At 43.3% G+C, this 27,738-nt stretch overlaps 2 protein-coding genes across 5 annotated transcripts in view; both read left to right on the forward strand.

Moving 5' to 3' along the window:
- The window catches only part of myo10l3 (myosin X, like 3), a 73,970-nt gene extending 56,089 nt beyond the window's left edge, over window positions 1-17,881 (forward strand). For 2 of the 3 annotated variants that reach the window (XM_015966642.3, XM_054746995.2), the window contains 21 exons: window positions 1,506-1,620; window positions 3,747-3,853; window positions 7,556-7,918; window positions 7,992-8,022; window positions 8,095-8,889; window positions 10,974-11,097; window positions 11,281-11,524; window positions 11,622-11,717; window positions 11,908-12,001; window positions 12,233-12,288; window positions 12,374-12,516; window positions 12,602-12,796; window positions 13,714-13,871; window positions 14,254-14,377; window positions 15,012-15,309; window positions 15,415-15,622; window positions 15,699-15,835; window positions 15,937-16,060; window positions 16,135-16,590; window positions 16,733-16,924; window positions 17,029-17,881. In XM_015966642.3, coding sequence (XP_015822128.1) covers window positions 1,506-1,620; window positions 3,747-3,853; window positions 7,556-7,918; window positions 7,992-8,022; window positions 8,095-8,889; window positions 10,974-11,097; window positions 11,281-11,524; window positions 11,622-11,717; window positions 11,908-12,001; window positions 12,233-12,288; window positions 12,374-12,516; window positions 12,602-12,796; window positions 13,714-13,871; window positions 14,254-14,377; window positions 15,012-15,309; window positions 15,415-15,622; window positions 15,699-15,835; window positions 15,937-16,060; window positions 16,135-16,590; window positions 16,733-16,924; window positions 17,029-17,133 — 4,165 coding nt within the window. In that variant the 3' untranslated portion in view covers window positions 17,134-17,881. The remainder of the gene's footprint in view (window positions 1-1,505; window positions 1,621-3,746; window positions 3,854-7,555; window positions 7,919-7,991; window positions 8,023-8,094; window positions 8,890-10,973; window positions 11,098-11,280; window positions 11,525-11,621; window positions 11,718-11,907; window positions 12,002-12,232; window positions 12,289-12,373; window positions 12,517-12,601; window positions 12,797-13,713; window positions 13,872-14,253; window positions 14,378-15,011; window positions 15,310-15,414; window positions 15,623-15,698; window positions 15,836-15,936; window positions 16,061-16,134; window positions 16,591-16,732; window positions 16,925-17,028) is intronic. The other variant, XM_015966643.3, reaches the window with a different exon arrangement.
- Window positions 17,882-20,083: 2,202 nt separating this feature from the next.
- pttg1ipb (PTTG1 interacting protein b) lies at window positions 20,084-27,616 on the forward strand. 2 transcript variants are annotated; one of them, XR_008564434.2, is made up of 7 exons: window positions 20,084-20,284; window positions 20,495-20,550; window positions 20,634-20,742; window positions 21,055-21,160; window positions 26,407-26,487; window positions 26,651-26,697; window positions 27,078-27,616. XR_008564434.2 is itself a non-coding variant. In XM_015966639.3 (7 exons), exons 1-7 carry the CDS (start codon window positions 20,191-20,193, stop codon window positions 27,119-27,121), a joined length of 522 nt encoding a protein of 173 aa, XP_015822125.1. In that variant the 5' UTR covers window positions 20,089-20,190; the 3' UTR covers window positions 27,122-27,616. The 2 variants fall into 2 exon arrangements, 1 of the variants encoding a protein (XP_015822125.1); XM_015966639.3 differs by having other exon boundaries at window positions 20,089-20,284; window positions 26,407-26,472.
- The last annotated feature ends 122 nt before the right edge of the window (window positions 27,617-27,738 follow it).

The raw sequence follows: 27,738 nt of genomic DNA on the forward strand, positions 1-27,738 counted from the left end.
TTGAATTAGCTGCTGTTCCTAAACTCTTTGGGAGTACTTGCAAATATGTTGTCACTTTGTAAAGCAGTCAAATTCACTGTAACTATTTGTTAGGGATTTTCTCAATCATCTAATACCTGCAGTCGAAGAGAAAAGAGAGACAATTAACCACATGTTTACAGTATTGCAATCGGGGCAGATCTGCTCACAAAATGAGACTCACGAAACTGCGCGGAGATGCTGCCCTGAGAGCTTTATTTATACAAGAGCAGAGAGATAGGACAGTCTGTGTGTGTGTGTGCGTGTGTGCGTGTGTGTGTGTGTGTGTGTGTGTGTGTGTGTGTGTGTGTGTGTGTGTGTGTGTGTGTGTGTGTGTGTGTGTGTGTGTGTGTGTGTGTGTGTGGGAGTGAGTAAGGAAGAAGTCACAGTGTCTGAGTTGTAAGGAAGTTACAAGATGAGCAAAAGTAACATATCTGGGGAATGAAAAATGTAATCATAATAATACAACATTACATTTCTATAACAATATTATATAGTTTAAAAGTTGGAATACATGAATCAATAGATTAGATTTAACCAGAGATGGGACATCAACACGTCAACCCCATGTTATGATTTTGTTCTGCTCAGCAACTGAACAAGGATCATTCACTGTGAAACCACCTGGTTTAGTTGCTGAACCGAAGAAAAACACAGCATGGAGATGACGTGTTGATGCCAAAATTCCCATCTCTGGATTCAACTACATCGGTTTACACTGTTGCATTTAGAGACATAGAGGTATGGACTGGAAAATAACATGGTGCCATAGAATTACATTAACAATTTCCAGTTTGGAGCCACTATGGCCAAATGAGTAAAGCATTGGTTGTTTGAATCCATTCTAGTAGGGGCCGAGGCATCCCTGGGCAAGATGTCCATCCCCACCCACTTAGCCCTAAAATAAATAAATAAATAAATAAACTTTAGGGGGGAAAAAACGTTTTCCAGTTCACATATGATGATAGCACAACAATTGTCTGCTTTGGACATAATAATAATAATAATAATAATGCATTGAACTTATATAGCACTTTTCTAGACACCCAAAGGCGCTTTCACACACTCTCACCTTCACACACTGCTAGTGATGGTAAGCTACTTGTAGCCACAGCCGCCCTGGGGAGGTCTGACAGAGGCGAGGCTGCCATTTGGCTCCGTCGGCCCCTCTGACCACCACTAACACAGCCAAGTTGGGTGAAGTGTCTTGCCCAAGGACACGACAGCAGGATACCCCTGGCGGGAGCTGGAATCGAACCCATGACCCTCCAATCATGAGGCAACCCGCTCTACCACCTGAGCTACTGCTGCCCCATGTTTTTTTTTTTTAGGTTGTCTCCAAATAAATGGGTTAAAACATCTGAGGTGGTTTCTCAAACGTCTTTGTGGCCAATTATCAAGACTGAGTGGTCATCTTAAAAATAAATAGGATTTTTTTTTAAAGAACCGTTAAAGTTAGTAAATGTGGTGTTTTTTTGTTCCTGCAGGTACAAAATGATCCTGAGAAATAAAATCCACTTGGACGATGAGAAGCATCGCTGCTCAGAACTTCTCTCAATGCATGACAAAACCAAGAAAGAGTGGCAGCTGGGGAAGACAAAGGTGCAACACACACACACACACACTTGACCAGACTTGTTTTTGTCACTTTGGAGTGACTTGGAGCAGAGTCATGTCCGGGGTACGTTGAGTAACTATAAACAATACCTCAGCCCAGCCCAAAGCCTTCAATCTTCATCCTATCCTTTCCTTCAGCTGAGAAATAAAGAATTTAACTAGAAGATTTCTCACACAAGAGCCGGGTGGACCTTGAGGAGGATAGGAACACAGCTGGATGAACTCTGGAATGAGATAAAATGTCAGCTTGTTTGGGTGTTTTAAAAAAGATTGGCCCCCAAGAACACGAAATCTTTGCTTTTCAGCTTTTTCGCCGTCCTTGCAGAGCTCCACTTACAGTACAATCACTGGTTTGGACAAGACGAGCTGCGGAACTCTCATAACCTTGAGCTTTTTGATCAAACATTTCCCACAAAGTCAGGCTGTTGTTGTTCTGCGCACCACGACTGCTGTGACTCACGTTCCAGGGATTTTTGTTTCTGTGGTGAAACTGCTGCTCTCTTATCGGTGTTCCCTAAAAACCTCCAGTACTGAAACCCAGTGCTCAGAGCTTTTAGAGTAATCCTGGTTGGAGCTGGGTTGTTGGCCCCCTGGACGCTCACTGGGCTGTTCATTAAACAAACTCCGCTCCCAGTGAGAGAAGTGGGGGCAGAGGACGGCGCAGACGAGCTGCAGCTGTGCAGAGGCTGCAGACGAGTCACGTCTTAAAAGGGCTTCAGTACAAATCAGCTGAATCCACGTCCGTGTTGAGGCTCCTGTGGGGCCGAGATCCTCAGGTTGCTGTGAACAATCTTACATGTATGTAACTGGTGGGTGACCGCTAAATGTGCACATGCCAGTGTGTGTTACATGCTGGGAGAAAATGTTTGACCTCCGGCCGACTCGTACAGTAAAAAGACAAAGGAGAGAAAGAGTATAGGTGTCCGAGGGTGTGTGTGTGTGTGTGTGTGTGTGTGTGTGTGTGTGTGTGTGTGTGTGTGTGTGTGTGTGTGTGTGTGTGTGTGTGTGTGTGTGTGTGTGTGTGTGTGTGTGTGTGTGTGTGTGCGTGTGCGTTTCTGATGGCAGCACATTATTTTTGGGGTTGGGGTAATGTCGTGTGGGTTGTGGGAACGAAAGAGGCCGGGACCCAGAAGGGGGCTCTGTTTCCTTTGGTGTGTAATTATATATGCACTGATTGTGTACAGGGGAAGTTGTGTGGCCAGAATGAAGGGGCCTGGGTGATGTTTTGTGCACTGTGTGTGTGTGTGTGCGTGCGTGTGTGTGTGTGTTCGTGCGTGTGTGGGCCATTTGTTTTACAGATGAGGGAAGGATGTGGACGGAGAGGAAGCTTCCTCCTCTTGCCGACTTTACAGTGGCAGGCAGAGCTGCAGCTGTGGGGTTCTTTGATTCTCTGGATTCTGGTGGATTCACTGGAACATCTGGGTCACACACACACACGTACACACACACACTTACCCTTTTAGGAGAGTTTTGGAGGTTGCCTTTCATAATCGGACAAGAACCAACTGTTTTGGGATGTTATTTCAGCTTTTGAGGATGTTTCAATCCTAGAAAGCATTTCAAGCTCTGAACAAAGTTTCCAGGAGAGAGGGAAGGGTTAACTCAACTCTTTTCTCTTTCCTTCATAAAAGCAAGAAGAGGTGTGGCTTTCTTTCTGGACGCCAGCCACACTCCCTCCCCCTCACATCCCTTCATCCCTCCTCTCCCTGCCTTCTCTCCTCCCCTGTTCTCTCGGAGCCTCTGTAGCTGAGCACGTCACAGCAGCAGAAGGCTCAGGAAGCACGCTCAGATGAGATGAGGCTCTGCAGGAGCAGCAGTTACGCTGCAGTCTCAGTCTCAGTTTTCTCATCTGTTCTGTTCAGCAGGCGGGGAGAGTAGCTAGCCTGCTAGCCTCCGCCGCTCCACAGCTTCCTCTGCAGAGGCTGCAGGGAGCTGGCAGCAGTAAAGAGGGGCCCTTATCATCTCTGTGGGCCCTTTTTATTGAATTATTTTTTTACTGCCTTACCAAGAGGAGGAACTAACTCATTCTGCTTGCACTCCCCTCCTCATACTTCCCCCATTTCCTCTCCCTCTCTCGCTTCTTGCTGGCTGTGGTACTGCCCGGCACGCAGGTGTTCCTGAAAGAGGCTTTGGAGCAAAGGCTGGAGAAGGAGAGGGAAGAGGTGCGGCGCAGGGCTGGCATGGTGATCCGCGCCCACATCCTCAGCTATGTGGCAAGGTGAGTGTGTGTGTGTGTGTGTGTGTGTGTGTGTGTGTGTGTGTGTGTGTGTGTGTGTGTGTGTGTGTGTGTGTGTGTGTGTGTGTGTGTGTGTGTGTGTGTGTGTGTGTGTGTGTGTGTGTGTGTGTGTGCGTGTGTGTGTGTGTGTGTGGAGGGGAGGGGGTGGGTGGCTGAGTGGCAGCGACAGTTGTCAGTGTTTGTTTTGTGGTGAAGGTGTGCAGCTTGTGTGTATCCCTCGGGGGGAGGATTATGTGCTCTCGTGCATGACTTTACAGATTTATCTTTTTGTTTGTGTGATGGTGGCGGTGGCGGTGGGGTGCTTTTACGACACACACTGCAGGCGTCTATCGTCTCCGAATCACTGGTTGTCACTATACTAACGACTAAATCATCTTTGATAGTAAATTTCTTCAGATGAATTTCATTTTTAAGATTTTTGGAGCAAAGTTATGAGATCTTAATGAGTTACAACACTCCTTTTTCACTATTCTGAGGAAGCACTTGACTGGGAAAACTTTTTTTTTATATCTAAAAAGTTTCTTTTGCACTTCCACACTCTAAAAAAGAACTGTTGAACTTACTTAAAGTCATGTCCACTGGTTAAAGCTTCTATGGCAAATCTGCAAAACAAGCTAGCTTAAAACATTTTTCACGCCTCAACATTGTTCTAACATAGTTGACATGGCTATAAATATTTTGTGGAGATAAAAAATTAATATAGAACATTTTGTGGTTTTGTCATATTTGTCTACAAATCTCAGCTAATAACATGACTCTGAACCAACGATTGGACCATCCGGTTGTTGCTCTCACAAAACCACCTCCCTTCTGCATTTACCTGGGTCCTCCATTCATTACGCACTCGCATATTTAGCGACAGAACACCACTGGTGTAAGGAGGAGAAACAGCCGGCTGCTACCACTTCAACTTTATGTCACGTTGTAAGCCAGGAGGAGAATAGGACCCAAGATGCAGAACCAGGGAGACACGAGGCAAGAGTTGGAATAAATGTAAAAATCCTTTATTTAAGGAATAAATGTCCATGAAATCAAAAATATTTGAAGCACAAAAAACCTAGTAGCAAAAATCCTAGCGACCAAGAGGGGGAACGAGAACAACGCTGACACAACAATGGACCGACAAACACAGAAAGGCAGGACGGGGATTTATACTCAGGGCTTGGGTGATTAGGAGGATTGGGCACAGGTGATATTAATAACCAAGAGGAGGAGCAGAACAGGCCAGGTGAGGAAAGCCACCGTCGTCTTCCTCCGCTTATCCGGGTCCGGGTCGCTGAGGCAGCATCCCAACTAGGGAGCTCCAGACCGTCCTCTCCCCAGCCACCTCCATCAGTTCCTCCGGCAGGTGAGGAAAGCCCCGACTAAAACCTGTTAAACAAAGCTACTGAACTAAATAACTTAAAACACCGTAGAAATAAGACACTGGAGAGCTAAAGATAATAAAACTAATGACCTAGGAGTAATAGAACCAAAAACACTGGAAGACAGGGGAGGATGATGCCTAAAGGGAGAAACGAACTAGACAATCTACAATAACAGAAAACTAATGATAAGAAAAGTGACTGAGGGAAACCTGGAGAGAACCTGGAGGGGGCTCGGACAACAAAATACATTTTGACGTAGAAAACAGCGATCTCTTGTTCATGATGGTAATTTGCGTTCCCATATCGGGGGGGCTTCCAGATCATAGCCGACAGGAGGGAGGAGGAGAGTTCCATGACCATGTAAAGCTAGCTTGTTTGGCAAATTTGCCATTTCAGCTTTAAGTAAATTCACCCACAAGGAGCAAATAAAACTAATAATGGGTAAATGTTTATATTTATCAAAACCAGTTATCCTGTACTATCACTGTATGTGAAGACAATGAAACTACACAGTAAAAAATTAGATGTTGAATTCATTTAACCAAATTATAGTCCTTTTTAGAAGAAACACCATGCTGGCAAATCAGCGTAATACTGCCGTCTTATTAACGCGCCGTGGCAGCATGGCAGTGCAGACATTTCGCAACACTCTTTCCGCCAAGCTTGGTATTAATATTTTCGCGCCGCCGGACGTGTGAATGCACATTGTACCTCGGTGCAACAGAGGGACGTGTCATGATAACGTGGGGAGTTACTGCTGAGGATGCTAAGCTCCGGAAGCTTCTCTCCGTTGGAGCTGGAGCTCAGATCACCCGAGGCTGCACGGGGACTGTGGAGGACAGACACCTTTAGGAGTGGTTGTCAGAAAAGCCTAACAAGTGCGGCTTCGATCGCAATAATAAGCAAGTTATGTCCAAGATAAACGGAAGTCTGCGGCAGCACAGAGACCGCCCCCATACTTCTTTTATACTACCATCAGGGGCGGATTAAGGACTGAAGAACATCCGGGGCTTTACACACGCGCGCGCTCGCGCACACACGTGACACGCACTAGTCAACATCATATATATTTGTCTTGTACCACATAATTTTTAATCTGAAGCTACATATTAAGCATTTTCAGGGTAGAGTATTGTTCCTGTTAGTGTTTAGTGTGAGATGATATGAAATATTCCCTTTCTTTCTCCATCAACTTTACCTGATAGTAAGCTAACTTTAGGCAAACCAGCAGCACAACAAATATTTTCAAATAAGACTCACAAACCTGAGTCAGCACCAGTCTCATCAAAGCTGGGTTCTGTCGCTGTACTTTTGGTCTAAAAAACGTCCTTATGTCCATCTTTACATTTGTGTTTCAGGCAGAGACTGTAGAAGAAGCCGGCTGCTGAAGGGCTTCTTCTTCAGTGGTGGAGGCTCAGGCAGGCTGTATACAAACTACTGCCAGCTGCTCCCTCTCTGTTGGACTTTGGTACTGCATGTTACTTCCGCGATTTAGATCCGGGGCTTTCCTTGAAACATCCGGGGCTTCAGCCCAAGTAGCCGGGCCTAACGCCGCCCCTGACCGCCATCATGTAGTATTTTGTAAAAAGGACATGATTGTGCCACATTAACGCCACTTACAAACAACCTAAGGCTCCCTGATGGCGCCTCAGCGGTGCGGTAAATTTGCGGCATTGTTTTCTAAAAGAGGCTTTTGTGAACTAGTTCCACTAAACAGTTGCTTAAATGTAAAGAGTAATCTACATTCACTTAAGTATAACAATGTATTTTTCTTTAAGTTCAAGCAGTTAGGTTAGTGGAAGCAGTCAACATAACCCTAATCCTTTCTAGAGAATGCCAGATTTCACCATTAAGGCTCTAATTTGTTGCTCTCATCACTTTTTTCTCCCGTCTCTGCTTGCCAAACTCAACATTCATCATAGTTAAACATCTGCACAGGCAGATACCCATGGGCATTTGTTCTAGCTGTACTCCACCTGCATGCAGACACACATGCAGGCTACATACAGTCCTGTGAAAAGCTCGGTTGGAAGGCTATAATGGGACTGATGACAGCTTTCCGGTTGTGGGTTTCCTTCCCCTTGGAATTGTTCAGAACTTTGGGAAGTTCCCTACAGACACAAGTAAAGCTTTTGTGTTATTACATGTAACTGTATCTGTTCAGAAAGCAGACAAATTGGTGATTGCTGTGAAGGAAAAGCCAGAAGAGGGGTCAGGATAGAGTGTGTGTGTGTGGTCCGTGGAAGGTCAGGTCAGGTACGGTCCGTGTTTATGTGTCAGCAGCCTGACAAATATGTGTTTGACTTCCCGCCACCAGGAAACAATACAGACGAGTTCTGTCCAGCGTCGTCACCATCCAGAAGCACTACCGCGCTCACTTTTGGAGGAGGGCCTTCCTGCACCTGCGCTCGGCCGCCATCGTCCTGCAGAAGCACCTCAGAGGTCAGCTCGCCAGGTCCTTCCACCGCCAACTCCGGGAGGAGAAGCGGAAACGAGAGGAGGAGGAGAGGAAGAGGAGAGAGGAAGAGGAAAGGAGGCGATTAGAGGAGGAGGAGAGGAGGAGAATGGAGGAGAGGAAGCAACAGGAGGAGGAGGAGAGAAGGAAGAAGGAAGAGGAGGAGAAGCAGAGGCTGAAGGAAGAGGAGGAGCAGAGACTGGCAGCTATAGAGGAGAAAACCAGGTTAAATGTTGTGTTTTTGTTTAAATCAAACTTATTTTATGTTTTAAATTATTAATAAACCTTTTGTCTTCAGGAACTCTCTGGTGAACAGTGCTTGTCAAAAGGTAACTTCTTCATTTTCCGGCATCAGAGAGCATTTATGATGCAATTGTCTTAGTTTATGTTTGTCTGCCCAGCAGAAGCCGCTGACCCAAACCCCATCCTACAGCCACACCTCAGAAGAGGAGAACCGTCAAATGGAGGAGATCCTGCGTCTTGAGAGGGAGATCGAGCGCCTCCAGAAGCAGCAGGAGGATGGCGTGTCCCTCCTCGGCGATGTTTCCCATGAGGAGCTGCGCCAGATGAGGGACGCAGAGATCTACAGGCTGGAGAAAGAGGCTTCTCGTGTGGCCACTGAGTTCTTGGAGCTGTTGGACTTTGGTGGATTAGAGCCATCGCTGTCGAGCGAGGAGAACCTCCACGAGTCAAATGACAATACAGCTCCTCTAGCTGAGGAGGAGGTGGACGACGGTTTCCCCACAGAGGATGAGTGCGTTCCTTTACCTGACTTCCCTCCTCCTGCTGCAGTTCCTCTTGACAGGGAAGTTTTCAAAAGTGTTCCTCCTCCTCCACCTGCCTTTGCAGAAGGAGTAATGCTCTCCTCCTCCTCCATTGCATGCCCTGCACCAGCAGTTACCTCTAACGGACTGGATCACGCTCCAGCTCTAACAGACTTCCAAACCTCCCACCATCCTTCTCCTCCTCTACTAACTAACGGAGAGAGGGCATCGGATTTTGAGCCTGTAAAGGAAGCTCCATCACATTCAAACCTGCCAGATGCAGAGTCGGACTATGATCAGGAGGAGTTCGAGGAGGCTCATGGGAGCTCAGGGGCGAGCATTTTTGATGGCCACATCACAGACGAGGAGTTGCTGCGAGAATCATCCTGCACCCAAAACAGCCTGGACTCCTTCAGAGGCAGCTCAGACTCGGTGAGAGATGATCAAACATCATTGCTTGTGAATTATGCTGCAGAGTTGCACTCTTTAATTTTAAAGAGCAAGTTCACTGAGAAACCGTTTTTTTTTTTTACTTTGAAAATGGATCTCATGCACGCTAATTGGGAAAATAGTCTTCTACCCCTATTTCCTGCATTAGAAGAAGAAAATATTGTTTCTATAGCGCCTCTCAAGATAAAAATCACGAGGCGCTTCACAAAAACAAAAAATGTAAAAATATAAAAAAGCATTTAGAAAATGGTTAAAAATATATTCAAAATTTGCAAAAAAAAAATTGACAATTGTGATTAAAAAACAAAATGTTAAGAAAGAGAGAGAGTGAATAGGAAAGAGGGAAATCAGTGGATCCTGAGGAAGGTGGAATAGGTGGGGAGAGCAGAATAAAGAGAGAGTGGTGAAGAAGGTCATACAAAAGCCAGCTTGAACAAGTGAGTCTTCAGCTGTTTTTTAAAGGAGACCACTGAGTCCACTGATCTTAGGCTCAGGGGGAGAGAGTTCCAGAGTCTGGGGGCCACAGCAGCAAATGATCTGTCATTTGTCATCTGTCATTTTAGCCACTAGACGGCGAGAACACTCTGATTAGAAAAGCCTGACAATTGCGTGTTATAACGCCAAATTAGCATTTGTGGACTCATCTATCTTGGCTCACGACGGGGAAGGCTGTTGTTGATTTAGCATCCAGGAAAGAGCAGGGCGCTTCTCGGCTAGTAGAAGCTAACCGTTAGCAACGACAACATGTCAGAACTCCTTCAGGCTTTTGTTATTTGTGAAGATAAAACATCAACTTTGCAAAACAAACAGGCAGTGAAAGAGTTGCTCTTAAGCCACATTTATGCTTCTCCATCTGCGTCAGTGCGGAGACACGCAACACCATTATCCGTCCTTGCGTAGGGCTCCGGCAGGCACGCAAGTACGTACGGAGTCAAGCACACTTTTTTTAAACATACGTCGAACGAGACGGATTACGCGAGCTTGTGATTGGTCAGGAGGCCACTGTTGTTTACAGCACCGCCATTGCAAAGAGAGCCGAGGATAACTAGCGGCAGACACGGAGAAGCTTGAAGAATACCTCGCGAAAAAACTAAAAATATGAACGTTTCATTCTCCCGTGACTGGAGGAGTGAAAAGATGCGCAGCAAGCGTTTTATTTATGGACGGAAATGACAGGAAATGTGGGTTTAGAGGTGGGGAGCGCATGAAGAGGTGGGAGAATGAGAGACAAATATGTCCGTGTTAAAAGTCTCTTATATACACAAAAAACACAATATAAACTCACTATCTTGGACCGATACATGACAGGATACCACAGAACAGCGCTACGCCCTCTGTTGTCCTGCCGGGGAATTGCTTGGCTACACTCTCCAGGAGACGGAGAAGTATGAAAGCAAAACGCTTCCGTCAATCCGTGTGTGTCTGTCCCTCGCGGAGCTGACGGAGAAGCATGAACCAGGCTTAAGTCAATCAGATGGGAGATGCCAGAATATCATGAATATTAATGAGAAGATGCCAAATCCTGCCATTTTCTGCTCCCCACTCCTTCAGCTAACTTCTACTTCCTGAAACAAGAGCGCCAGAGCTTCACTTCCACAGAAAATGACTCATGAGGCATTCGTTTGTAGTAGAGACCACTGCTAATGTATTGAAAAAACAAGTGGACAACAGCTTTAAAATTCAAATGAGAAACTGCTTGGAGAAATATCTAATGTCGTCTGAAGGGACTTGGAGAAAAGGTCCTAAAATCGAATTAACTTGAACACAAGGTCACTGAAGGAGTTCTCATATCACCAGAAAAACAGTAAAAATGTGCTTAAAGTTTATTCTCTTGGCTCTGCTGATGAGCACATGCATCTGATCACAAATCCTGCAAGTCAAGCAGAAAGCTCAGACCTGTCAGATCAGCAAAATGTCAGAGGAGAAGAAAGATGCTGTTTGCAAACGAGCACATAAGCTAAAATGTTTAGTTTCAACAAAATTTAACCACTGCAACCACACATCTGTGCAGATGTTGCTCCAATAACCTGCTTTCTCTATTGCATCATAACCTTGTTTTATTTCAGTTCATTGACAGTGATGATGAAAACGACGGCTACGTGGACACAGATGAGGAGGTCTCTAACGGGAGAGTGAATCTGCTGAATGGCAGCGGGCCTCCATACTTCCATGGTTACCTCTACATGAAGAGTGAGTATTTTGAACCAAATCACAGCTCTGCAGGCATGCAGAGGATGAATGCACTAGACTACTGCTGCTGCAGATTATACAATAACTTTCACATTTTGTGCTTTTTAATCCAAAAGGTGCACACTTGTGTTATTCTGTTTTTCCATAACCCTTTTCCTGCTTGCACCGTTGCCCCTCTGTCAGGCGGCCTCATGATCCCATGGCGTCGTCGATGGTGCGTGCTCAAAGACGAGACATTCATGTGGTTCCGGGCCAAGCAGGACTCGCTCAAATCTGGATGGCTGTACAAAAAGGGAGGGGGAATGTCCACCTTGTCCCGCCGAAACTGGAAGATGCGCTGGTTTGTTCTGCGAGAGTCCAAACTCATGTACTTTGAGAATGACAGCGAGGAGAAACTGAGAGGAACGATTGATGTTCGAACAGCCAAGTAAGAAAATTCAAGTGTTTCGTCTCACTTATTTTGTCCTTTTTTTTTTAAATACAAGCAGAATAAAGTACATGATCTGATACTGGTGTTTCTGCAGGGAGATAGTGGACAACCATGTGAAGGAAAACGCTCTGAATATTGTAACTGAGGAGAGGACCTACCACATCTATGCAGAGTCCCCTGAAGATGCCAGGTAAATTATAAACACACCAACTCCAGCTCCCTCCCAAATCAGTTTTTTTTTTTTTTTTGCATCATCTAACTGTAAAACTAACATGTGGAAATTAAGTTCCCCCTTGTGGTCACTGGGGGAAGTTCAAGTTGTAATTTTCAATTACACGTTTGCTGACTTGTGCTTTCTCAACTCCCTCTGACCCGTTCAGCGGTTGGTTCAATGTGCTGAGTCGGGTCCACAGCGCCAGCCCGGAGCAGCTCATGGAGATGCACCACGAACAGGCCAACCCAAAGAATGCTGTGGTTAGTGCTGCTCTGCCTCTGCTGCTCCAGCTCATTGTTTTTCCACCAGTAGTAAAGAAATGTTCAGATTCTACTAAAGTGTGAAGGTCCAATTTTAGGAGCTCCTCTACCTGTACCCATCATTATTTTTCTGAATCTTCTAATTTTATTAACACACACAAACAACAAATCTGAGCAATTTGTCTTTTAAACGTCTGACATGTTCATTAATGCTTTGTTTTCTCTATCAAGGGCACACTAGATGTGGGATTGATTGATTCTGTTTGTGCATCGGACAACCCAGACAGGTGAGAAACATTGATAAAACCCAATCACTGTGTCATTGTTGAATATTTGTGCAGACAAACACTTTTCAACGTTTACTTTGACCAGACCAAACTCCTTTGTGATCATCACGGCCAACCGAGTGATCCACTGTAACACAGAAACACCTGAGGAGATGCACCACTGGATCGGCCTGCTGCAGAAATCTAAAGGAGATACAAGAGTTGATGGACAGGAATTCCTAGTTAGAGGTCACAATCTCAACTGCTGATTTATATAAATAACTAAAGTTTCCTATAAGGATTTGGAAGTTAATTGGCATTTTTTTGTAATCAGGCTGGTTGCACAAAGAAATGAAGTCTGGAGCCAAGAGCACGTCTCTGAAGCTGAAGAAGCGCTGGTTTGTTCTCACCCCAAACTCCCTCGACTATTACAAGTCATCTGAGCGCAACGCCACCAAACTGGGAACACTGGTCCTCAACAGTCTCTGCTCTGTGGTGCAGCCTGATGAGAAAATCTTCAAAGACACTGGTCAGTTGAACATCTTTTGCTCCAGATTGCTTTTAAAAATGCACCTAAAGGAGGCATCGCCTGGAGGACCAAAAGACAGAGGCACTTAGACAGTGATTGACTGCACCGCACCCCCCTCAACCCTATGCACACTCAGAGTTTTTCAGTTGTAGAAACGAGCCGTTAATAAATGCGTACACAAACGCACAGCAGACTCACTGCTCAGCAGAATGAGTAGAGAAACGGCAGCGGGTTGGAAGGTTTTCTGGTCACGTTGTTCACTAGAAGAAAGGGAGGACATTTTTTTAAGAAGGCAAGTGGCTCTGAGTTAATGGACAAGGAATGTTTGTTACATCTTCCTGCTCACACGCACCTAATTAAAACTGCTGAATTATCTCCCCAGCCTTCATCAGGTTCTACAGTGATTCATCAGTGATTATTTTTTAGTGTTGAAGCAGGGAAACATCTAAAACCAGAAGGAATCCAGTACTCATGATGCTAGCACATACATGCTAACGCTACAACAGGCTAAAACAATATTTGGACATAGTGTAAGGTTGAATGCTACGCAAATCACTTAAACACACAACAGATGAATCGCTTTTTTGTTTCCCTCCCTCCTCTTCTACGGTTTGCTTGGAATTTACATAACTGACATCAGTTCAATGCAGGTGGAGTTAGCATTCAAGCTAGGTCGGTGTGCTAAGTTGACTGCATCTCCTCGAAGTGGATACTGGGAACTGGGGCACATTCTAGTTGATTGACAGCGTTAATTATGAAAGATAACTTACTTTATATCATTAACCAGGGTCGGATAGTTACATTTAAGAAATTTAAACTGCGTAGGCTATCCCAGATCAAACACTCATCAATGCATTTTTTTACTAGTTAATTTGATGTGATCAGATGTCTGACTTATGCTTTTCCTTTTCACGCAGGCTACTGGAATATAGTGGTGTATGGGCGTAAACACTCTTATCGGCTTTACACTAAGCTGCTGAACGAAGCCATGCGGTGGGCGAATGCCATACAAGGAGTCATAGACAACAAAGTCCCCATCGAAACACCAACTCAGCAGCTCATCAGGGACATCAAGGTATTAAAGCTTCCTGGTAGTATCTCTTGTCACAGCTCACTAATGGTTCATGCAGCATACATCCTGTAAGATTTTATTGTAAATGTTTTAATCAACACAAGGGACTGAATGGAACAGTAACCTAAACTCTTTTTAGTCATGCAAACCTTTGGCAGGAACCCACACTGTTGTGAAGTGAGGTACCAAAACTGTGTGCTGTGTTCTTTGTTCAGTTTGGATTTTCAAAATAAAACCTCTTTGTTTCTGTTTTTTTAATGCCGTAATAATTTCTGGTTTGCTACATCCTTGCTGACATACAAATATTCTTTTTTATAAGAAACTAAATACAGATTTCTTAAAAAACATGAGTTCAAGATGCTTAATGGGCTTTCTGTGTGTGCAGGAGAGCAGTCTCAATGTGGAGGCTGTGGAACAGACGTACTGGAGGAACCCCATCCTGCGATATACACAGCATCCTTTGCACTCCCCCCTTCTACCTCTGCCTTATGGAGATGTCAGCGTCCACTGTGAGTTCCTTGGCCTGCAGCCACTGATTGCACACTACAGCTAGTCACACGTTTTCCCACTAAAATATGCAGAATATGATGTTGGAGTTATATTTATAACTGATGCATTCTATTTTTTTGAATTTTCTCTACATTTTCTCCTATGTTAGCTTCTGATAGAAAGTAGATAGTGAAACTCAAGGACATTCGCTCACCCATCTCGACTTGCAGTGGGGAGGGCTGTTGTTGGCTAGTGGCTAACCGTTAGCATTAGCAACTCCACCACTCAGCAGAACTCCTTCAGGCTTGTGTTATTTGTGGAGAACATTGAAAAGCAAACAAAGTCAGTGGTAGAGTCACGCTGCTGTTAGCCAATCAGAGGTGAGATGTCAGAATATCAGGAAATATGAGCCTAAATCCTGTCATCTGAAGCTACTTTCTCTTCCAGCTAACTTCTATATCCTCAAACCGGTGCACCTGTGCTTTTTTCCCCCAGAGAACGAATTACAAGGCATTCATTCCTAATAGAGCCCACTGCAAATGCATTAAACAAATTAGTAAAGTTGACCTTTATAAATAATTCAGCCAATTTTTGCACACAAATGCACAAAATCATAAACTGAAATTCAAATGCAGCACTCTCCATCTCTCTCAGTGCAAAAGGAAAAGGGTTACACCAGCCTGCAAGATGAGGCCGTGAAGATTTTTAACTCGCTGCAGGAGATGGAGGCTGTGTCTGACCCCATCCCGATCATCCAGGGAATCCTGCAGACCTGCCAAGACTTGAGGCCATTGAGAGATGAGGTTTACTGTCAGCTAATCAAACAAACCAACCACGTCCCGCACCCCAACAGCCCTGCCAATCGCGCCCACTGGCATCTCCTGACCTGCATGAGCTGCACCTTCCTCCCCAGTCGAGGAATCCTGCGCTACCTCAAATTTCACCTGAAAAGGTAAGAATTTGTTTGGATTCTGCAGAATTTGTGATAAAACATAAACATTTGGTTTAGCTAGTGTCTTTTTTTTATTTATTTATTTTGTTTGTTGTGTTTCTTCAGGATTAAGGAACTTTACCCAGGAACAGAGATTGAAATGTTTGCTCATTTCATCGGGGAGTCCCTTAAGAAGACAAAGACGAGAGAGTTTGTTCCATCTCAGGAGGAAATCATGGCACTGCTTTCCAGACAGGAAATGACCACCACAGTCTACTGCCATGGAGGAGGCTCCTGTAAGATCTCCATCAACTCTCACACGTCTGCTGGAGAGGTAAGCAGTGGACTTTGGGAGGAAGAAGCTGCACCCATCCATTTTAAACACCATTTTGGGTTTTTTCTGCGATCAGGTTGTGGAGAAGCTGATCAGAGGTCTGGCCATGGAGGACAGCAGGAACATGTTTGCTCTTTTCGAGCACAACAACGCTGTGGACAAAGCTGTGGAGAGCAGGGTCCTTGTGGCAGATGTTTTGGCTAAATTTGAGAGGTATTTGTGTTTCCAAATTCTCAGTTTGGACATGAATCGGGATTAAATTAAACAGATGTGTGATGGACCGATGAATGGATTCACCCTCCTCCCGTTTACAGACTGGCCGGCAGTGAGGAAGCCCGGGGTGACGGCCAGTGGAAGCTGTATTTCAAGCTCTACTGTTTCTTGGATGTGGAGAGCATGCCCAAGGAAGGAGTCGAGTTTGCGTTCATGTTTGAGCAGGTGTGTAAAATTTATAATTCACTAAGTGCAGAATCAGGTAGCATCACAGATTTAATGGCTTCTTTTCTCCCTAGGCTCATGAGAGCTTGACTCGCGGTCACTTCCCTGCCCGTGAGGAGACCCTTCAGCACCTTGCAGCTCTGCGCCTGCAGTTCCTGTTTGGGGACAAAGCACGGGTTACGTGGAGCCTGGAGAATGTCTACCCCGTAGGACGCTTGCACAGTCGCATCCTCCAGTTTACAAAAGCAGGCGGGGCCTCGGGCTCAGGCCAAACCCTGGAGCGCCGGAGGACCAGCTTCCTGGACAACACCCTGCGCCGGGGGCTGAAGACAGGCTCCATGAAGAAGCAGCGCCTGGAGGAGGAGCAGATGCTGGAGATGTGGATAAAAGAGGAGATGTCAGCCACCAGGACCAGCATTGTGGAGAAGTGGTCTCACCTCAATGGTCTGGACCAGCACCAGGCCATGCTCAAGTACATGACCGTCATCAAGGAGTGGCAGGGATATGGATCCACTCTGTTTGACGTTGAGGTACGCATCTTAGCTTGAGATTGTAGCTTCATAAGGGACATTTATTGAGATGTTTGTTTTCTGAGGCTGTGGCATACATTTTGAACTGAACCAAACAAACTTCCAGCTCATTCCAGAGAGTCTCCTGTTTGTGCCTTTGCAGTGTAACGAGGGAGGATTCCCGCACGACCTGTGGTTGAGTGTGAGCGCGGAGAACGTGTCCGTCTACAAGCGAGGAGAGCCAAAACCTCTGGAGACCTTCCCGTACGAGCACATCGTCTTCTTCGGTGCCCCGCAGCCCTGCACTTACAAAATCACAGTGGATGAGAGAGAAATGTTCTTCGACACACCAGAGGTACATTTGTGTCCAGGATTGTGTGTGTGTTGCAATGCATTGGTAGAGAAATATGCAAAAACAAATCAACAAAATAAAATACTGATTTTTCTTCACGCTTCCAGGTCGGCGAGATCACAAAGATCATGAAAGCGTACATAAACATGATTGTGAAGAAGCGCTGCAGTGTCAAGTCCGTGTCCAGCTACGGAACCAACTGGATCAGGTGATTTATGGGAGACGACCCTTTGAAGAGAGACGACAAGAGGAGCAAGAGACTCTAGAAATATGTTTTTTTTTTTAAATTGTTTCGGACTCGTGGGAAAGTTCTTCAGTCTGGATCTCCTGAGTGTTGCTTCTTTCCTTTGCTGTCTCTGAATCCCTGCTCTAGTGGGTTACACTGGTCCTTTCGCGTTTCTGAAGAAGAAAACAGTTCAGGTAAGATTAAAAGTTCTCTCACCACTAGTTGAAACACATCCTCTGAAAGATTTACGTCTAGGAACGTGCTGCAGCGACGCAGGCACGCTCACTAAATTAGCACCTTTATTGAATGTTGTCCTTTCCCGTGTTGGTTATTGTTGCAGCCCGTTGAAATGAATGTTCTCCTTAATGGGGATTCCCTCAGGGTTCTGCATAAAGACGAACTCCCTCTTCTTGCCTTATAGCTACTTACAGAGCAGATGTGGCCTTGCAGAAGCAGGATGTAATCAGGCGCGTCACTGAAGCACATCTCTAAAATAAAACCTTCCTTACACACAAAACTTCACATTACTCTAACTTCTAGTTGGATTATGTGTGCTTCTGTCCCGGATTACGTACATGCATGAGCTGAATGTAAATCTAAAATAGCCAAACCCTTTTTTTATATTGAATTTGTGTATTTTAGTGATGTCAGCAGCCATGTGAGGGTGGGGTATTTATTTATGAAACACCTCAATGGAGTTGAGACAATACTTTGGTTTTCACCTGTTTGTCCTTTTTTTAAGGACACAAACATTTAAGATGGACGCGCTATCTTTAGCTGTTGTAATTATTTCTAACTGTATGCTGTAGCTGGGCTTCTGTGACTGTTAAAAACAACTGAAGTGTGTGTTTGCTCATGTTTTCCAACCCCATGCCACATTAAAGTTCCGTCTTCCATCACTCCCAGTTAGGTGCTCTGGTCGGCTGCCGGCGGCCACACCAGAGACTGATATCACCACTGACAACGACTGTACTTCTGAGGTTTCTGACTGTTTTGAAGAAGAAAAATCAGAAAATGTTTTATATCGGAATATTAAAATAAGCTTTAATAAATTATTGTATTTCAAAAACATGTTTGTTGTGGTCTCGTCTGTTTTATGGCTTCTAGCGGACAAGATGGTGGTAAGACAGTGTGTCTTTTTTATTATAATAGGAAAATGTTATTGTCTGTAACACCCTCAGGAAAATATGTGAGTGTACTAGTGATACTTTTTGTTTATTTGGAAGGATTCTGGTTTATTTGTGTATTTTGACACTTTTTATATCACACTGCACCTTAAACGCTGTCGTGATCAGGTACGCAAAAAGAAAGTTCAAAGAAAAGTACCAAACTGCCGCATGTTTTGAAGATAGCTCATAGATTATGCTGAGAAAATGAGTTAATGAGTCCCAACACCTGCTGACATGGAGCCAAAGCACGTCACAGTAAGAAAAATGATTGCACGTCTGACCAAAAGAACCTGTCAGGGATCGTTGGAAAAGGGGAGGTTTAATTTAATTAATGGTACAAAATGCCCTGATGTTTACTCTTATTTATTTTTATTGTTTTTTTAAATTATCTGTTCTAAAATATTATCTTACTACAAATATGGTTCAAGTCCAGCTTCAGATTTCAACTCTTCATAAACACCATGAGTCATTCTACGGAAGCTGCTGTAGAAGATCACATTTTTATCCTAAAAAAAAACACTTTCATTTTTGTTTTCTAGTTCTTACAATTTTTTTCCTGAAAACTTGCATTAATTCTGGTATTTTTAATAAAGGAATCCAAAAATGATTAACTTTATTTATTTTTCATTCTGACATCTCACTCTGTAATACCTGCCGCCCACACAAAATACAGTTAGAACAATATAACATTATGACATGATTATTCTATTATTTAACAATATATTGTATGTAATATATTATGCCACCAGGCACCTGTGGGACCCCCCCCCCCCCCCCCCCCCCACACACACACACACACTTTTTCCAAAAGTCATACCATAAGGATAAGGAGGCTAAAATATTCTCTTCGAAATGGCTAAAAAAGAACAAAAGTGTAGTACCAGCTTTTGGACACTGGAGGGCAGCAACTCCCCATCTCCCCTTTTCTAAATGCTGTTGGAAACTAGCGTGTTGTTCATTTTTCTGCCAGCAGAGGATGCAAACTCCATTATTTCAAGGCAACAAAGCAGAGTTTGGATGAATTTAGTGGAAGCGTTTCAACTAACTCTTTTAAATTCATACATCGAGTTCCTTCTTCTCCTCCTTAATATTTAGAGGAAATGCTTGAGAAGTTTCTCAGAGGCATTTTTTCATGTCACAACGAGGAATCTGATATGAAACGAAGCAGATAATCAAGAGTCATGTTATAACGTTGGTCAAAAGCAATTTTCCCAGTAAACAAACGGGTTCATGAATGCATATGTAAGAAAAATGTCTTGATGTGCTGAGAGGTCAAATTCGCACCTGTACTGCTTACTGGATCACTGGTTAGGACAACAACATGATCAGGTTATAAAGTGAATTGCTCTAAATGTATCTTGCTTAGGTGGCAGCTCCAGGCTTCCGTACTGTAACACTCATTAGCAGCTCATTCAAACTGTGCTAATGTAAAAATATTGTTGTATTATTAGCTGAAAACTTAAATTGAATTGATTCAAAGATTTCAACACAACTGGTGAGGAAAGTTTGAAATTCTGCTGCATGTTACGATTGTTGAATCACTAAATGCAAAATAATTCCTGGAAATTCTAGATTTTAGATTTTCTTTTGTTTGTTTTATTTAAAATATGCAAAGTAGCTAACTTTAAAAATTGGTTAAACATATTAAACTTATTAAAGTCAATACGTTTGGGCATAATTCAATCGGAGCGATCTCTGTTAGTTTACTTTTCTTTTTTACAACACAAAGCTTTATTTTTGGTCAGGAGTGCTCCAGCTGTTTGGTGACAGTAGCGTCGGGTTGGTGACGTCAGACGTCGTAAACCAGAGCTCCTCCAGCGTTCACTTTTGACTCTTCTGCACACTTTTCTCCGTGGCTTTTCTCTTCTGCCACCATGTTGGGAGTTTATACATCTCCACTTTGTGCTCTCTTACTTTTCTGCGTTGTTTTCACAGCAGCAGACGAAGCGACTCCGTCTCCAGCTCCGGGTGAGTGTTTTCTTTGTGACTTTTGTTTTTGTGCGGACAGAGCCCTGGTCAGGAGGTTGTCACATGACATCAGCAAAGTGGACTTATAGGAAGAAAAGAGTCATTGTCACGTTAATTTTCCACTAGAAATTGTTATTATTATTATTATTATTATTATTATTATTATTATTATTATTATTATCTTGAGTGTACATTTCTTCCTTGTTTTAGCTCCCTGCACCCAGAGATCCAACACTAGTTGTGCTGAATGTCTGCAGAATGTGGCTGTAAGTTTCTCTCCGATCAAACAAACTTGTGTGTTTTGTCTCCATCCAAAGTCAAAGAGGTTGTTGCTTTTTATGCGCTGCAGTGTTTGTGGTGTTCCTCGACCCAACAATGCTTGGACTACCCAGTGAAGAACATCCTTCCCCCTAACAGTGTTTGCCCCCTAAATGGTGCACGGTGGGGGGTATGTTGGGGTAAGGCTGGCCAGTTTCCTAGTGAATATGGTGATGGTTAGGGTTATCAATAAATCTGAGGATAAATTGTGTGTTTGAGATGAGAAATTTTAGCATTTTTTGTTCTATTTTGCAAAAAAAAAAAATATTTTGTTACAGATTTTTAGAAGATTTAAACTGTGCAATTGTTTAAGCACTTTCTAATGATTCATTTGTTATTCATTTTGCATGATTTCAACAGAATTTTGTCCATCCTTGTGCTCATTTGTTCATCGGATTGCGTTTTATTTAAAGGTAGCTAATTATAGTGAAACTTCCCTTTCTGAAATACAGTAAACTTCCAGATTTTGATCATCACTATGTCAGTGCTGGCCGGCATCATCATCATCACCGTGGTTGTTTGCTGCCTGTGCTGCTGCTGCAAGTGTGAGAGGATTGGGTAAGCTGTGAGTCACATGAAATACTGGCTTCAGGGGAAGTGTGTGCGTGGGATGGGACACACACAATGGGTTGTTATTCTGTAAAACCAGGCTGATACCGCCTATCTCCAAAACACCGCCAGAACTGAGATCTGACAAGAACTTTCTTTGCCAGCTGTACGCCCTGTCACAAAAGTAGTGATGGTCACTGATTTCTTTTAAGCTTCGGCTTTGTGAACAGATAAAAATATTGAAAATGGAATTTTTAAAAAGCCTCAGTTAGCCTTTTTATTGTGAATCATCATGATGTTTACAAAAATCTTCTGAGTCTTGAAACATGGAAATATATATTATTCCTGTGTCAATGGCTTCAAAAAGATAGTCAATCAAACTTATAAAAACATAAACATGAGCTCTCAGTTTAAAGTGACTATATGTGTATTTTTCCTGGTGATAGAGGGCAGTATATACATAAATCGCTGCTAGCAAGCAGTATTTTTGTGTTGGAGTAAGACCTTACCAATGGATGCCCATTAGGGTCATAAAGTCCTGGGGAGTGCAAACTTTAGCAAAAAACCAGCACATCAGCCTTTCTTTCATCACTGGCAACAAGTGAAGAGGTTAATGTGTAAAACAACATTTAAGAATGATGAAAGTTTTGTAACCATTTGTTACAAATCAGCAAATGCAGTTTGTCCTCATGAGCTCCCGTAGAAGGAAACTTGACATCTGAAATGGCGTCGCCCAGAGACTTAGATCCGCTCCCGTGTATTTTAGACCTGATTTTTATGGTTATGTGTTATGAAGCCACCAATATTTTTCAACAACTGGGCATCATTTCATTCATTTTCAACAACATTTTGATGAATAATGGTAAAAACCACATATTGTCTTTTTAATTACATTGCTTTCCTAAATCTGATTGTGGATTATAGTGATTATCTTGACCTTAAAGGTACAATATGTAAGATTTTTACATTGCCATAATAACAAAACAGTCTAATTTCTCAATCATGTTTTGAAGGAATGTTACATTCAAACAGATTTCCTTCTCAGTCGGCTGTGTGGAGGCCAGGTTTTCTCCTTTTTAAAGGTGGAAAAGGGACATAGTCATTGGGTGTTTCTCAATGTCAGGGTGCCTGGCCTAGCGATCTCTTGACATTAGCCCCCTTCAGACAGGCCATGAAAAACGGAAATATTCCGGACTCTGTCCGTAAGACCTTTGTGTCTGAATACAAACATCCGGATAACGTGTTCTGGAATTTTACCGGACGAAGCCCTAGTAACAGGTCTGGACATGTTACGGACAGGGTGGCTGCTTCAGACTGGTGAGGTACAGTTCCGGACAGGGGGGGGGGGGGGGGGGGACATCTGGAACTTTCCCTGCTGTGTGAACGCAGCCGAAAGGACAAGTTCCGGTACAAAAGTGTGTCTGAAAACACAGTTCTGGTTAAAAACCGGATTGAATTGTCCGCAAATGTTCCAGAATGTCTGTCTGAAAAGGGCTATTGGGAAACACCCATTGTTCACAATCTGTCCCGCCTCCATACTTCCTGGTTGCAGAGCCAATCATATCTGAGCCCACCGGGTTGCCAAGTCAGTGCTGGCAAACACTGCTGTGCTGGCATTTGTAATTCGATACCAGCTGGAAAAGAGCAACAGTGTTGTGGGGAAAAAATGGCATCCAGTAACAGAAGCAACCCAGAAGTTATTTCTTGTACCCCTACGAAGCCACAGCTTCTTTTGGTTTTCCTCTTATAACAGGTGAAGGCGGCTAGAAGCTAACATTGAGCTAACAATGCTAACAGTAAAATAGCAATATATAGTCGGCTCTAAAAATATCTATTATTATACTTTTTTCAATTACGAACAACTCAGTATTGCTGTATGATGTATTTATTTCATAGCTTTCCATCTAGAATTTTATGGTTCTGATCCATAACTGGCAACAGTTTTTCAGAGTGGTTCATTTTCATGCATGAACTGTAGTACTCAAGTGTGACCACTGGATGTCATTCTTACTTCTTGCGCCATTAATTTAGCAAAAATAGAAAAATAATTACATATTCTAAAAAAAATACTGAAAGTGAGAATTACCCCATGGAATCAGAGGTTAAAGGATTGATGTTATCGATCCATCTTTGTTATATTTATATACTCCAGAAGTTTTATTCCCTCACTTAAAGGGATACTGTGGAACTTTTTCATATTTTTAAATCATATTCTTGAGCCACTAAGTGCTAAAATGATCCTTTACAGGGTCAGTGAAAATCCGTCAGACCCCACCACCCTCTGTCTCCAGAATATCGCACATGCCACTTCAGAGTTGCCTGTCCGGTCCCAGTTGGACTTAATCAATGAATCAAAGCTTTATTTATAGAGCGGCTTCCACGACCCTGTCAGGAAGCCCAAGACGCTGAACATGGTATATGAGAAAAGTTAAATATGATGAATAAATCGAAAATAAAAGCAATTCAAATATTACCAAAAAAAAGGTAAAACATTCTAAAAGACAAATGGGTAAAACAAGGGATAAAGAGACCAATGAAAACAGGGAAATAAAATCAACATAAAAGAGGGCCAAATTCAAACACGTTCAGGGAACGCCAAGTGGAGGAGGTGGGTTTTTAGGCGACTCTTAAAGACAGGCAGAGATGGTGACAGCCTAACTGAGGGTAGCAAATGGTTCCAGAGTGACGGTGCTAGGACTGAGAAAGCCCGGTCCCCGCGAGTACGGCACTTTGAACGAGAGACAGCGAGCAGGCCTTGGTCAGAGGAGCGCAGAGCGCGTGATGGGGAATGTCTGTTCAGGAGTGTGGCTAGATGGGTGGAGCACCACCCTGGAAGAAATTGTTAACAAAGATGAGGAGTTTGAAGTGTGAACGATAACAGACCGGAAGCCAGTGCAGGGAGGCCAGAACCGGACTGATGTGGTCCCGTTTCCTGGTCCCAGTCAGGAACCTGGCTGCGCTGTTCTGCACAACCTGTAGGTGACGCAGTGATGACTGACACAACCCTGCATATTGAGAGCTGCAGTAATCAAGCCTAGAAATTACAAAAGCATGGAGTACCCGCTCCAGGTGGGCTCTTGACAGCATAGGCTTGATTTTTGCAAGGTGTCTCAGGTGAAAGAAACTGGACCGGATCACAGAGTTGATGTGAGCATCAAATTTAAGTCCAGCATCAATTTTCACCCCCAGACTGGTGACAACTGGTTTTGAGTAGGGAGAAAGAGGGCCAAGATCAACGTAACGACCCACAGCCCTGCTATTGAAAAACAATGAGCTCTGTCTTTCCCTCATTCAGATGCAGAAAGTTGGCCATTAACCAAGACTTTACCTCGTTAACACAGGACACAAAGGACTGGATAGAGAGACCTTTCTCCTGACACAAGGGAGAGTAAATCTGGCAATTGTCAACATAGAGATGGAACGCTAGGACATGTTTACGAAAGAATGACCCCAGAGGAAGCAGATAAATTATAAACAAAAGAGGACCAAGGATTGATCCCTGCGGGACCCCCCAGCGGAGCAGAAGAAAAAACCACCTAGTTTAACGCAGAATGTCCTGTTTTGGAGATATGATCTAAACCAAGCCAGAGCAGACCCTTTGGTCCCAACCCATCGTTCCAAGCGATCAAGTAGAATCGCATGGTCAACCGTGTCAAAGGCTGCCGTCAGGTCTAACAACAGAAGCACCACAGATGTACTCTGATCTAGTGATAGATAGATATAATTTAAGACCCTCAGTAGAGCTGACCCTGTGCTATGGCCAGACCTGAACCCTGATTGGAAAACCTCAAACAGAGAGTCAGCTAAATGTGAGACCAGCTGCTGATAAACGACTTTCTCAAGCAGTTTTGATGTAAAAGGCAGGGTAGGGATAGGCCTGTAATTTTCTATCACAGAGACATCTGCACCAGGTTTCTTCAGGGTCGGCCGAACAACTGCTGCTTTCATAGAAGCTGGGACCACACCTGTGCTGAGGCTCCCGTTGATAATCTGACCAAGTGATGGGCCAAGACACGGAAAGGCAGCCTTCCAGAGACGAGGTGGCAGAATGTCAAGTGGAGAGCCAGATGGCTTCTGCCTCGCAACAAGCTTACTCAGCTCAGAATAAGAAATAGTATTGAGGGAGCTGTGGGGGGTGGTGATGGAGGAACTGGAACAGGGTCAATAGAGTTACCAGAAATAGCTGCTCTAATGCCCGATACTTTATGGACAAAGAATTTGTGAAAATCTTCAGAGTTTCCAGCAGCTGTAGGAGACATGGAGCTAGGCTAATGATACACCAGAACAGAGTTCAGTGTTTTGTAGAGAATCTTGGGATTATTGGAGTTTGTTTCAATGATGTCTGCAAAATAGGCAGTTCTAGCAGCCCTCACAGCATCCTGATAAGCAACCAGAGATGCTCTGAACAACTCACGCGAGACCTGTAGGCCATCCTTTTTCCACTTTCTCTCAGAGGATCTACACGCCCGCCTGCAAGCCCGTGTGACATCAGAGAGCCATGGCTCCCTCCTAGGCCTAGACTTGCAAAGCTTGAAGGGGGCAACCACATCCAGGACCTGATTACAAAGTAAATCAAAGTGCTGTGAATAGTGATCAATGTTAGATGGATCAGGGTTAAAGGTCTCTAACCTTACAGACAAACAGTCCACAAACTTTGCGACAGTTTCTGCATCCAGGGCTCTGAACCTAGTAGCTGGAGCTTCACACACAGGGACAGGACATGGCAGGGCAACATCACAGAGTATTGGAGAGTGGTCAGAGAACACAGGAGGCAAAGTCACAAGGTTCATGACAGGGAGACCAAAAGAGAGAACCAGGTCCAGGGTGTGACCCCTGGCATGATTTGGGGGTGATACCCATTGAGTTAAATTGAATGGATCTAGCAAATTCAAAAAACCTTTAGAAAGCGCATTGTCAGGACAGCAGATATGGATGTTAAAATCACCAAAAAATAGGATGCAGTCTGCCACAAGATCACAGAAATCATTAAGGAAGTTAGAGTCAGTCTTTGGAGGGCGATAAATTAGCACAACGAGCAGGCGGGGGGAGATGCACAGTTCAAATAGGCACAGTTCAAAAGAAGAAAATGACATAGTGGGTGGGTTGATTGAAAAATACAAACTTACATTAAGGATATGGTTCCCCTTTTGCTTTGACTAATGGACATTAGAGGGTGCTAAAAGCAAGCCAAACTGCAAAGTCTATTCAACCCAAGTTTGACATACTGTGAATGTAAATGTGTTTTTATTTTGTAGAAACAAGAGAGAAGATGCTCAAATGGAGAGACAAACCCGAGCGAGGAAGGCCCGTCAGAAAGCGAGGTGAATGGCTGTTGAGTAGGTGTCTGCCAAGAATCAAATCAAAAATCATTAACATGAGTTTGCTAAGAGAAGTTTCTTACCTTGCTAAAGTGATAAATACGAATACCAGTTGATTTATGTTTGCATCTTTGAATGTCGCTAGTCTCATCTAACATTTTATCTCTGCTTTTCCCCTCAGGGGGACTGAGATACAGCTGAGACATGATGAAATCCGGCAGAAATATGGTGAGATTAGTTTGTCTGTTTTGTTTTTATCTATTAATTTAAAACATCTTTTTTTTTTTACTTTAAAGGGTTTTATTAATCTAGTTTAAACAGAAACAAGCCGAAAGTTGTGATGCATAAATGTATTTCTGATTCTGGTGATTTTCTGGTAAAAACATAAATAAATAAATAAAAAAATTTAAAAAGCATAGATTTAAAAATTATCCAACAGTGTCACCTACTGGAGAAAAGCTACAGATCATGAATCTCTGGTATAATTTCCTTAACTTCATATGTGAAAGTATTTAATGATAAAACATAAACATACATTTGAACATTTAAATGTATTTTTCCAGTTGCATTAAAATGTTTTAATTGTATTATACATTTAATTCTTCCAGGTCTGGCAAAGGATAATCCATACGCTCGCATGGACGACCGCTAAGAAGGATCTCAGTGTTGGTTTTATGAAATGGGCTATTTTGATGCCAGTAACAAACTGTCATTATCTAGATTAATTTCATTTTGTCATCATTTCAAAAACACCTCTTTATGTTTTTTACGTGAAATTGATGGTCTCTAACATCCTAATTTGTTTACAATGACTGTTAAACTAATGTTTTTGTTCCAAACATTTAAGTAGATTTAAGAAGAAACATTTTGGCATTTGTTCAAATAAGCAAACATGCTGCAGAAGCATGCAATAAAAGGTAGTGACATAGTTTGTATGGGTCACTATAGTGAAGCTATAGTTTTGTCTAAAGCAACATTTTTTCTTTAAAATATTCTTAGATAAAATTGATTTTCCACTTGTTTTAACCTCTATTAGTTTTAGTATCACGGCTTTACTGAAAATGTTTAATAACTGAGTCAACTGATTTTTGTGCTGTTGGTAAATTTGTAAACATACTTTAGAAAATTAAATGAATGACAAAAAAAACTTTTGTTTGAATTGCAATTTTCTTACATGTATGCATGTTCTCACACATGTCTGAATTTTAGGGGAATTTGCATCACCACATCAAACCTGGTGAAAAACATTTATGATTGTGAAATTTATTA

The sequence above is a fragment of the Nothobranchius furzeri genome, chromosome 14 (assembly GCF_043380555.1).
Source record: "Nothobranchius furzeri strain GRZ-AD chromosome 14, NfurGRZ-RIMD1, whole genome shotgun sequence".
Taxonomy (NCBI): domain Eukaryota; kingdom Metazoa; phylum Chordata; class Actinopteri; order Cyprinodontiformes; family Nothobranchiidae; genus Nothobranchius; species Nothobranchius furzeri.